We start from the raw sequence: 12,143 nt of genomic DNA, 5'->3' as shown, positions 1-12,143 counted from the left end.
TATGTTGTTTTGGACAAAAAAAAGGCTCAGATGAGAACTGCAAAGCTCAGCATGACTAATTGTAAAATGTTAGTAATAGATTTTCCCAGAAGAGGAAATCTATTAATCACAGAAGGCTAACATTAGCCTCAGAACAGATTTTCAAGATCATCTATTTAACATTCTCACTGTTTAGCTGAGGAAACAGCTGGCCTAGAAGTGAGGTGGTTGGTGCAGAGAAAAAGGAGTGGCAGGCTTTTTTAGAAAAAACTGGCTTTTGTCTCTGGCTTCATACGTGGTGCTTTTAAATGTAAGACATTTTTATTATTCTTTCCCTTTTTAGTGTTTTTCTTTGCCCCCCATTTCAGAAGAATCACACTTTTTTCGCTCATGACCTTTGAAATCTTGGTTTGACACTCTGTTCAGACCTGTCAGGAATCATGAGCAGAAAATTGCAGCTAAATGCAAGAGCCAGTTGTCATTCCTGTGGAGGAATCATGCACCATGTTTGTAATATTTATAACATAGCCCGTATTTCAAGATTGCACATTTTCAGGGTTTCTCCACATTTTAATATGTTATTCAGGCCCTCTGATGGGCTTCCACTTTATGTGGAGAGAGAAAAACACTTTTGGATTATAACCAGTCTTGTTCTATGCATTCTTTTCTCGTTAAGTAGTTTTTCCTCAAGTATGCAGACTATAAAACTACCGGCAGAATCTTTAGTTTGTTACACACTGTAGAAGACGAAGCTGCCAGGATGGGAGAAGCATCTAGCTCCTGCTTCTGTACAGAAAATGGAAATGGTGTGTATTAATTTTTTATTGCTGTGCAACAAATCCCTGCAAACTCAGCAACTAAAAACAATGTTGCAACAACATGGATGGACCTGGAGGGTATTACGCTAAGTGAATAAGTCAGAGAAAGACAAATACCATATGATCTCACTTATATGTGGGATCTAAAGAATAAAATAAATGAACAAACAAAACACAACAGAAACAGAGTCATAGATAACAGAGAATAAACTGTTGGTTACCAGAGTGGGGAGGGGTTGGAGGGGGGGACATTGGTGAAGGAGATTAAGAGGCACAAACTTCCTGTTATAAAATAAATAGTTCATGGGGATGTAATGTACAGTGTAGAGAATATAATCAATAATATTATAATCACTTTCTATGGTGACAGGTGGTAATTTCACTTATCATGGGGATCATTTTGTAATCTATAAAAATATTGAATCACCATGATGTACACCTGAAACTAATAGGATATTACCTGTCAAAAGAAAGAATCCAGATACATTATCTCACATTTCCTGGAGGTTAGGAATTCAGGCATGGGTTGGCCAGGTCTTCTACCCGATGTCTCACCAGGCTGCGGGTGAGGTGTTGGCTGCAGCTGTGTTCTTGTCTGAGGCTTGCATCTTCTTCCAGGCTCTTTTAGGTTCTTAGTGTAATTCAGTTCCAGTGGTGGTAGGGCTGAGGCCTTGTGCTCTCAGCTCTGGTCATGTGGCCCCTCTGAGTTCCTGTCCCTGTCATTAGGCCCAGGTTTATAGGACTCCTGTGGCTCTGTAAGGCCCACTCAGATGATCTCTTTGTTGGTTGGCTCATAGTCTACTGATTGGGTCACCCTAGTTACATCTTCACAAGTGATTTCCTCCACATTCATACTTAGTCCCTACCTCACTCAAGGGAGCTGGCAGGGGTGTGGACACCAGGACTGGGGTGGAGATTTGGGGGCCATCTCAGAATCCTATTGCCAGGGGTAGTTGGCACCTGTTCTTAGAAGGAATGTGTGGGCAAACTAAACAGTGCCCCTTCCTAATTGCTATGAAGGAATCCAGAATATTGAGGACTTTGATGATTTCAAACTTGCCACTGTAAAAAATATAATCCGTGTGTTTTAGGGGAGTCCTATGGTCCTGCAGGTATGCAGGCCCATGCCTGGTTGGGATTAGATTTGGCAGGGAGGCCATGGGGTGGTGAGATTATCTCCTGATATTTGTGCCACAGAGAGGAGGCTCACACATTGTGTCTACCCCGACCTGTATCCATACTGACCTGAGGAAATGGAGGGCAGTTCCAAATCATTTACCTGCTGCTTAGAATAGTCTGAAGAAGAGTGTTATTAAGAAGCTAGTGTTTATAGTATTGTGTCAAAGGATTTATTTTTGTCTTCTCTGTGGTGCTTTTCCTGTGCACAGATGTGTGGGGCAGTGTGGGACTCATGCCTATGGATAAATCGCCTGGCATGGTGCCCCTCCACTACCCGCTTCCTCTGCTGTCTCTTCCTCTGTCACTGCAGGCTGGGAGCTGGTCCTTCCAGCAGGAGTCCTGGGACTTGAAGTTGTTAGGTGTTAGTCTGCTCAGGCTGCCATAGCAAAGCACTACAGACCGAGTGTCTAAAACAAGCTTATTGTCTTCTCAGTACTGGAGGCTGGAAGTCCAAGATCAAGGCGTGTCGGCAGGGTTGCTTTTTCTTGAGGCCTTTCTCTTTGGCTTGCAGATGGCTGTCTTCCCTCTGTGACCACACACAGCCTTTCCTCCATGTGCACACATCCCTGGTGTCTTTTCCTCTTATAAGGACATCAGTCACATTGGATTAGGACCACACCCTGTGACCTCATTTCAACTTTAGACCCTATGTCCAAATACAGTTCCTGGGAAAAAATAAGCATATACCCCCCTCATGAGACAAAGGGCTACTTATATGTAATGTGTTATATGCAAGAGATGTTATATATACATATATATGAATATATAATATATAACATAATATAGTATACATATATGTGAATATATAATATATAACATAATATAGTATACATATAGCAATATGAGAAAGTAGACAGGGATATTGCAGGGGTTGATGTAGGGTCCAGACTCAGTGTGGGTCTCCAGCTGGAATCGTTGATGGGACTGTGGGGCTTTGATGGGGAATTTTTGGTCTGTTGGTGTGCCAAAGGGGTTCTGTCATGCTGCTCTTCATTCACAAATGACTCCCAGGTTTGGGTTTTAAGGGCCCAGCCTCCTGCAGAATTCCCGTGAACTGCAGGGCCTTTTCACAGAAGCCATTATGGAGCTACTCTGTGTCCTGCTCCCTCTGCTTTCCATGGCTCACATGGGTCCTCTCTCGAGGACTGTGACTGAGTGCTCACAGATTACAGGCACATCAGGGGGATTGAGGGGTTGCTGTGGGGGAATCTCCTGTGTGGCTCAGTGCCTCCACCAGAATTGCTGGTTTAAAAGCAGTGCTCTGATGTAGTGGGCAAGCTAACGTTTTAAGATTTCAAAGCAGGTGGAAACTGACTCTATGTTTGATGAGTTCTGTAAATGGAATGTAGTTAAGATAAACTGAACACAGACCATTCTGCTCCTCTTCTTGTCATCACCTTCCTGTGCCATCCCAGGGCAAGTCTGGGACCACTGGTCTCCTGGCAACCCCTGTCATCACAAATCCTGTCCACCTCACTCTCAAGAGTGTATGCTGCCCTCCTTTGTGACTTAGCTGTTGGAAACTTTCTTCTGGAAGAGGATAGGCTCTTTCACATTTCTTTGTACTTTCTGTGGGAACCCAACAAATGGTCATGATAAGGAATAAAGATTAAGGAGCTAATGCTTGCAGTGATATAAAATCAAGGTTTGACCTTTAGGAAAGGAAATAGGAACATTTAAAAATGTTTCATCTGTCTCACATCAAGGCTATCTGTCCACAGGGAAGAGGTCAGACTGGAAGTGAGCCAGCAGGATGGTCAGGTGATTGAATGCCCCTTCTGTGCCTTATCTTAGAGCCAGCTGATGTCGGATTGGAGGCTGATGGGACCTTATCACACCTATTTAAGCAGCCTTGAAGAACACCCTGGCCTTGTAAGGAATGATGGGTTGGCCTAGGAAGGATAGTTTTGCTCACACTGGGGGCTTGATTATACAGTCCCCAAGGGTTGCTATCCAGTGGTTTGGCCTTGCCTTGCATTATTTTTGATGACAGAGCTATATCTAATTTATCTCTGTTGGTCCTAACGTGGCCAAACTATGCTTTGTACATAATCAGTTTGGTGGATCTTGAATTGGAAGAACAAGAAAATAGAGGCTTTAAAATGGACAGGGATGGAGCAGCTGATAGCTGTGAGCTCCTGGAAGTTTTCCATAGGTTTCCTCAAATCCACAGTGTGGAATTAAATAGATGTGTAAAACCTCAATACTTCTCCCAAAGTGGAGGAGTCCATAAGTTGTGGCTGACTCGGCCTACCTTGAGATCCAGACTTGCTTCCTGAATTCAGGCTTTCTGGGAACTCAGGCAAGGGAGAGGCATTGTATGGGGCAGGAACCAGTAAGAAGGTGATGGTTACATTGAAATGTGTTTTCATGTTTTTCTCCCCCCAACAGTATCACCCAGAGCATTTCTTGATGAGATTTCCTTATAGCATATCATGTTGATCTAAAGTCATGTTTCTATACTTATTTTTATAAATTAAGTGCGCAAAACTGCCATGAAGGAACTCTTAAAAATGCCCTTTGTAGGATTAATTGGCCTGTATTTTCAGAGTAAAAAAAAAAAAAAAATCTGAAGAAGAAATCTACAATGTTTTCATCTAAATATCTGTTAATAGTAACTATTGGAAGTTGAAAGCTGACTGTGTTGGGTATTGTTCTGGATGATTGGCATATGCTGTCCACTTCGTGTTGAATGATGTGGAGAGGATGCATCTACTGTTATCTCCGTTCTGCAGACAGCAGGACAGTGAGATGTAGAGAGGATCTACTCTCTGTGAATTTGCCTGTTGCAGTCACTTCATAAAAGTGCATTCATATAATATTTGTCCCTTTGTGACTGGCTTATTTTACTTAGCATAATGTCTTCAACTGTCATCCATGTTACAGCATGTAACTTCATTTTCATGTCTGAATAATATTCCCTTGTCTAGATATATACCACATTTTGCTTATCCACTCATTCATCATTGAGCATTAGGGTTGTTTCCACCTTTTGGCTATGGTGACTAATGCTTCTATGAAGACAGATGTACAATTATCTATATGGGTCCTTGCTATTAATTCTTCGGGGTATACCTAGAAGTAGACATTTTAACCATTTTAAAGTATATAATTCAGTGGCATTTAGTGCATTTATAATGTGCAACCATCACTACTACCTAGTCCCAGAACATTTTCATCAAATGGAAACCTGTACTCAATAAACAGTTTCTCCCCATGTCTCTTACCCCTAGTTGCTGGTAAGCACTAATCTACCTTCTGTCTCCATGGATTTGCCTATCCTGAATATTTCACATAACTGGAGTCACACTGTATATGTGGTATTAATGAGTATCCTTTTTAAACACTTTCCTTATGGAAATTTTTAGTAGAAATATTTGTTAAATGTGCCCATCACACAGATTCAGGAATGATCAGCCTCCTGCCAGTTTTGTTAATGACAGTCTCTTTATCAGGGAGGAAAAGCAGTATGTGAACCGATTCTGGAAAGAAATCCGTGTGGGAGATTTTGTGCGTCTTCGCTGCAATGAGATCATCCCTGCAGACATTCTCCTGCTCTCCTCCAGTGACCCAGATGGCCTGTGCCACATTGAGACTGCCAACCTGGATGGAGAGACCAACCTGAAGCGACGGCAGGTGGTCCGCGGCTTCTCAGAGCTCGTAAGTGACTGGATACGTCCAGGGCACCCTTGGCACCATGCCCACACAGTATCTCCCACATTGCCCTCTGCATCCGCACCCTATCCCCCAACTCCAGTGGCCAGGCCACTTTTACTAGTAGATAGGTGTGGGACTGAAGGCCTGAGAGGACCTGCCTGAGCCCATGACTGGCCTATGGCTGGGGGGAACAGAACCCAGTTTTTATAACCTTGATTTCCACTCTGTACTTCTGAGTTTCTCAAAACAGTATTTAAAGTTGCAGAGAATGTTTATGACCAGCTGACTGTTGACATTTATCCAGTAGTTGCTCTAGTTTGCTAAATGGCAACACAGCAGAAGTAATGCCCTATTCTGAGAGTGTAGTTCTGAAACATTTTCTCCTCAAGGCTGTTTTGTGAGTTTGGCATCTGATTTTCTGTATCTGAATTCTGCTTTAGAGAGCCTCAGCCACAGCTCAAAAATGCACAGTTGATGGGAAATGAGAAGTAGGAAGGGAAGTCAGGTCTGACTGCCTACATTCACCAACAGCCTTGTGGCCAGAAAATTCAAACCCTTCAGGGGTTTCTAACCTTCTGTTCACTGTCCTCTCTCACATAACATGTGTCAGTCAATGTCATACTTTGGGGATTTTCTTCTGTGTCACTGAGACCTCTCCATGAGCTCCCCCGGGGAAATCAGCCTTAGAATCAAGATAAGGTAGCCTTCTCTTGAGCAGTTGGCTTGTTTTACAGCTTATGGATCTCATCCTGAGCATTGTCAGTATTTTGGGTGGGTGTTCATTGGGCAGGATTTATTTGGGGGCTGGCATCCTTGCCTCCCACTCACGAGTGAACATGTAATTCACTCTTGGTCACTGTGACAACAAAGGCACCTCTGTACACTTTCAAAAGGCCAGATAGAATTCCATACATTGGGGCTCCCCACCTTGCCCTGGCTGGTGGGAATTTCTCACACTCCTCCAGCCTACAGTGAGTGTACTTGGACTTCATTACCAGCATCTGCCCTTACTTCTTTCTACATGTTTCCTCATTTACTTTTTTTTAAATGAGAAATAATTGACACAATATTATAATTAGTTTCAAGTATACAGTGTTATGATTCAGTATATTGTGAAGTGATCACCACAGTAAGTGTAGTTAACATCCATCACCACATACAGCTACAATTTTGTTTTCCTGTGATGAGAACTTTTAAGATCTACTTTCTTAGCAACTTTCAAATATACAGTGCAGGATTATAGTCCCTACTCGTTTACTTTTCTTTAAGCCTTCTTTTGTGTCAGGTGTATTTTGTTTTGTTTTGTTTTGGTGAGCTGCCGCAAATATTTCCTGGAATGATACAAAGCTGACATAAATACTAAAAATAGCAGTTTTAAAAAATGGAGTGCTGTCATCATCCTAGATCAGGAGAACTGATGGAATTTAGGGACCTCTGGGGGCACAGTGCTGGAGATTTCCAGCATCTGCATTATTGTGCTCCAGGGTTTGGCAGTAAATGTGGGCTCACCTTCCACTACTAGCCCCTCGGCCCCCGTGCCTATGTGTTCTCCTAAGGTTGACCTTACTTCCAGGCTTTCTCCATCAGGCCTACCCCAGTCTACAAGACTAGAGCCCAGAATTCCAGGGCACAGATTAGTGTGTGGACTAAGCCTGAAATCAGTATGGGGGCTGCATTGCCAGCTCAGTTCTTGTGATCTCAGCATGCATGGGATTATGGGGAGCCAGTGGCTGCACAAGCTAGAATGTTACCTTCCTGGCAGTGTGGCCAGTGTGCACGGAAGAGGACTGTAACATGAATGAATACACATGAATCTCTAATGGATGAAAATTTGAGAACTGGCAAGCAGAGTGTACATGTTTGTGGTGGTGGCATGGGAAAAGCCACATTGGTGTATCTCCTTGGTCAGCTCTCAAGAATAACGTCCATGTTTCATGTCTTCTAATTTTATTCAATTGTTGTAATCCCAGTAATATTGACAAGCCTCCTCCACCCACTTTTTTCCCAAATAACAACTAGAACACTTCATAGCTCAATAGTGCTTAATATAATTCAGCTGCTTGTAAGTGCTTTATGTAATTCAGCTGTTTGGGTGTTTAAAATTCAAAGATGGTTACAGATAGACACATCCTATATCACCCTCCTTCAGGCCCAATGAATGCCTGAGGAAGTAAATGGAGTTGAGCCATAATTTAGTCAAAATAGCCAAAATTAACAACCAAAGCAATCTTTATCAGCACCCAAATTCTTCAGTATACATTCACATTGTCCCTATTATTGGTGTCTTTTTTCACTTTTTCTTTTTTTTTAACTTCCCCTCTAAATGTCCAAAGATTTTTTTCTGGTACCTGAATTCCCATTGATACATTATTATTCTGAAATATAAGAATTGCTCCATGGAGAATAAAGATAGGAAGTCTCTGGCATTTAAAAGCCTGATAATTGGAAAACTAATATAACATATATTTTAATTATACTGGAATTAAAATTAATTCAACTAAACTAAAATTAATTTTGTTTTAATTTTAAAGTTTATTTTTACTTATTTTGAGAGAGAGAGCAAGGTGAGGGACAGAGAGAGAAGGAGAGCGAGAATCCCAAGCAGGTTCCATGTTGTCAGCACAGAGCTCGACACAGGGCTCTAATCCATGAACCTTGAGATCATGCCCTGAGCTGAAATCAAGAGTGGACACTCAACCAACTGAGCTACCCAGGTGCCCCTAACATTTTTTTAAAAATTAAAAGCCTGACAGTTGGAAAGCCAAGGTTATGACTACAATGCTGCAACGTCAAGAACATTTTAGTTCTCTGTATTTAAGTGGGTTTTTTCATAGAATGGAGTCAGCTAGTGTACCTCAGACGGGGGAAGAACTATAGAGAGTGATATGTTGCCAGTTTGATGAATGGCCAGTTGGAAGTGGTGGCCCTTAGCAAAACTTAAATTAGAAGCAATTTGCAAAACGGAGGTAAAGAAATGTGAGAGGACCTCAGTATTCATGCAGGGACTCTGTGTATCTGTCAGGGTCTGGTGAAGAAGCAAAAATTACCCACGACTCAGGGAAAGTTTGATGTTAAGAATTCCAGTGGGGGGTTGTGAAGTAAATAAAGTAAGAACAAAGACTTGCAAGAATATACGGACGTATCTGACATAAAGAGCAGCCACTGGCCCTGGGGCTGAGATAGTGCCCAGGGAAGAGGCTCCCGAGGTTGAGTCTTATTTTCATGTGAGGGCACAGCCATTACTCACACGATGGTAGAAAAGCTTGCTAGGGGCTGTGCCAGCCAGAAGTCAGCCATCCATAGGAAAGTGCCAAGCCAGGGAATGTGGAAGATACCAGGGGCAGCTGCTGGCCACTGGGCACTGCTTGAGCTGGGCTCTAGGGATGCTACCTTCTGCTTGTGGCTCTGGCAACTGCAGTGGACAAAGGCTGGGTTGTGGCTCTCTAGACAGCCAACCCTGCAGAGCCCAGACCTGCACAGGCAGAGGGCCCGGGAAAGGGTAGAGGGAGCAGTAGCCCCCACTGGGGTCAGGGCCCATGCCTTTAGGGTCTCTGGTTACCCTGAACTGAAAGCTGGAGGAAGCATGTGGCTGATCTAGTCCTGGAAAAAAAAAAAAAAAACTACACTGCAGGATCCTTGCTTTGGAGAAACCTAGAGGGGGGCTGGGCAGTGCAGAACAAATCCACACACCCCTCCAACTGAATTCCCACCCCTTCTCCTGCAATGTTCCTCCAAACGCCCTCTACCGAGAAGGTAAAAACTTAGCTTCATTTCTAGAAGTCGTTTATGAAGTGATTGTTTGCTTAGGGAAGGATGCTAAGAAAGAGGGACTTGGGTGGCACTGAGGCTTTCTGGGTTGAAAATAGGAGTGGCAGCTGGGTCCGGGTTTCCAGGATGCTAGGGCAGTCCAGGGCACAGCTAGGAGGTCCATGTCAAGTGGGGAGGACGGCTCAGCTAGCGTGTGGAAGGCCCTCACCTACTTCTTAGTTCTCTCCCATGTGGGAGTGAGCATGCTGAATGTCTTCTAATGTTGCATCATGGAGAGCATGAGAGACTTAAGTTCATTGCCTACCCCCCCTTCTCTGAATCAGGTCCAAGCCCTTTCCCTGGGGAGATGTTAATCATACTCTATTCCGTAACTCTTAAGTGAGTCCACTTCCAATGGGCTATATAGACGAATAAAGAAAACCTGTACGACTGACCTAGTGGGGAACTATAGAACTGGTTTGGACCATGACTCTGCACACATATGTGACCCTTAAGCTCACCTTCCTTACTTGTATCAAATGATGACCAGTATACTGATTTTCCATCCCTTTGCTTATGCAGGAGATGTCTTAAATAAATAGCTTAGATTGGTCCATGAGCAAAAAAGCCCAATCCAAAACAAAACAAAACAAAAATGAAAACAAAAACAAAAACAAAAAAAAAGAAAGGGACATGGTCCATGTGCTACCGGGTCTAATGATTTAAGGCAATGGGACCAATATCTAGACGAGTCAGGCTTGTTTACTAGCAGACTCCCAGTATCAAAATTGTACAGAATTCATGGACTGGAAGCAGGAAGTCAGCATGCATGGCCTGCCCAGACCCTTGAATCTGAGGATAAGACACTTTGTGATGACCTCAGGACCTTAAATAACGTAGCCATTTGGTGTCTGGCAAAAGGAAACAGATAATGGAACTTCAAAATAAACATATAATTTAAAAGTTGGAGCCAAATTGGCATTATCCCAGGAGTAATAGAGAACCCCAGTGTTTCACACGAAGCTCCCATGGTAACAACTCACCTTTGTTCAGCCTCCCCTGGTGTCAGACCTTACCATGCTTCTCACATTTGTACTAGCACAGACATTTTAGAAACCACTTCACACATTTTAGAATATAAACCTTGTGAGATAATGATTATCACACCCTTTTATAGACCAGAAACGGAAAATGTGAAGACAAGAGATTCTTCTAAGACACACCAGCTGTGGCTCCCTGAATCAGCATAGAGCTGGGAGGCAGTTCTCAGTTCTCTCACCTCCTGAGTTGACATGGATGGGGGGATTCTCCAGCATCCAGGCCTTTGCTTTTGCATTGGGCATCTGTTCTCGCTTTGCATGCTGCCTTTCTCTCTCCCTCCCTCTTACAGACACACACTTGTTCTGACCTGCAGCCCTGCCCTTGAGGCTGCATGCATTTAGTCTCTATACCGGTAGAAATTTCTAGTTCATCTATAACATTTGCAGTGATTTCTGCAGAATTGGGAGTTCCTTAGGCTGATAATTTTATATAAAAATATTTTAGAGACTAAATTTTGTGATTTTTCATTCTTTTCAGCAAATATTTATTGAGCACCTACTGTACTTCAAATGCAGTTCTAGGCATTGTATTGATCAAAAGAGGCAAACCTCTTCGCTCTCATGATGCTTACGTGACCTGTATAAATAGTGATATGTGCCAAGGGGTAAATGAAAAAGCACAAACAGTGACGTGTAATGTCAGGTGGGTGTTAGAATTTTGGACGGGCATGGGGTGAGGCAGGGCAGGCCTCCCCCAGCATAGCAGGAGAGTACAGACCTGAGATCTTGCTGAACGAGCTATTTCAGTGTCAGGGAGGAACCTTCAGGGAATGACTTCTGTGTTGGTTAATTTACTGAGAAAAAATGTTCCTCCAGTTTGTCTCTTGGGTAGACCTGTGGGGTTATTATACGGGCTACACCCACAGGGCCATCTGCTTAAGGCTGTTTGGAGTAGTGATTGTGAGGCTTTTGGGAAGAACTGAAATCACAAGCCTGCAGTTGCTAGCTAGCTCTTCCCAGATGTGTGTGGGTGTGTGCATGGGCGTGTGCATGTGCATGGGCGTGTGCACGTGCATGGGCGTGTGCACGTGCATGGGCGTGTGCACGTGCATGGGCATGTGCATGTGTGTCTGCTGACTGCTCTCAATGAGGAAGAAAAAATGAAACTAGTATGGGAACTTTCCTAGGCTGGGGGGAATCTGAGAAGCACTAGTCTAAAAGATGTGCCTAATATCTAGACCTGCACTGATTCCAAGACAATAATGTGGCTTTACCTCCCTTTTGCATATATACTTTTACTAGATTCTCAGCAATATTCTTAAGTGCCAGGCACTTCTAGGCAGAGTTTCCTTTACAAGGGAGAGTTAGGCCTCCCCCAAGTTACTTGACAGAATTAAAGGAGCTTAGAGAAAATCACTTTATATAGGAGAAGACAAAGTTATTATGTAGGAGACAAAATTATTATGTTGTATATTTGTTTGTTTCCTCCCAAATTATCTCTACCACAGGAAAACCAGAGGTGAAAAAGGATGGTTTGCAAGATCTTGTACCAAAGCTGTTTTTCCTTAAGCTTTTCAGGTTGTTAGTCTTTAACTAAATTAGCTACATGCATTGCTGTGGAATGAAGGAGGAAACAATCTATCATCTAAGTGGAAAACAAAGACAGCTGGCTGGGTGTGTTAATTGAAAAGGTCAATATCAAGTCTTTACAAAAAGATTCATG

At 43.1% G+C, this 12,143-nt stretch overlaps 1 protein-coding gene across 3 annotated transcripts in view; it reads left to right on the top strand.

Annotated features, from left to right (window-relative positions):
* Positions 1-12,143, top strand: part of ATP10A (ATPase phospholipid transporting 10A (putative)) — a 198,948-nt gene that overhangs the window by 82,903 nt on the left and 103,902 nt on the right. For all 3 annotated transcript variants that reach the window (XM_043554896.1, XM_043554895.1, XM_043554894.1), the window contains exon 2: positions 5,432-5,636. In XM_043554896.1, coding sequence (XP_043410831.1) covers positions 5,432-5,636 — 205 coding nt within the window. The remainder of the gene's footprint in view (positions 1-5,431; positions 5,637-12,143) is intronic.

Source organism: Prionailurus bengalensis, chromosome B3, assembly GCF_016509475.1.
Source record: "Prionailurus bengalensis isolate Pbe53 chromosome B3, Fcat_Pben_1.1_paternal_pri, whole genome shotgun sequence".
Classification (NCBI taxonomy): Eukaryota; Metazoa; Chordata; class Mammalia; order Carnivora; family Felidae; genus Prionailurus; species Prionailurus bengalensis.
The sequence above is the reverse complement of the archived record's forward strand: the minus strand, read 5'-3'. Positions and strand labels throughout refer to the sequence as shown.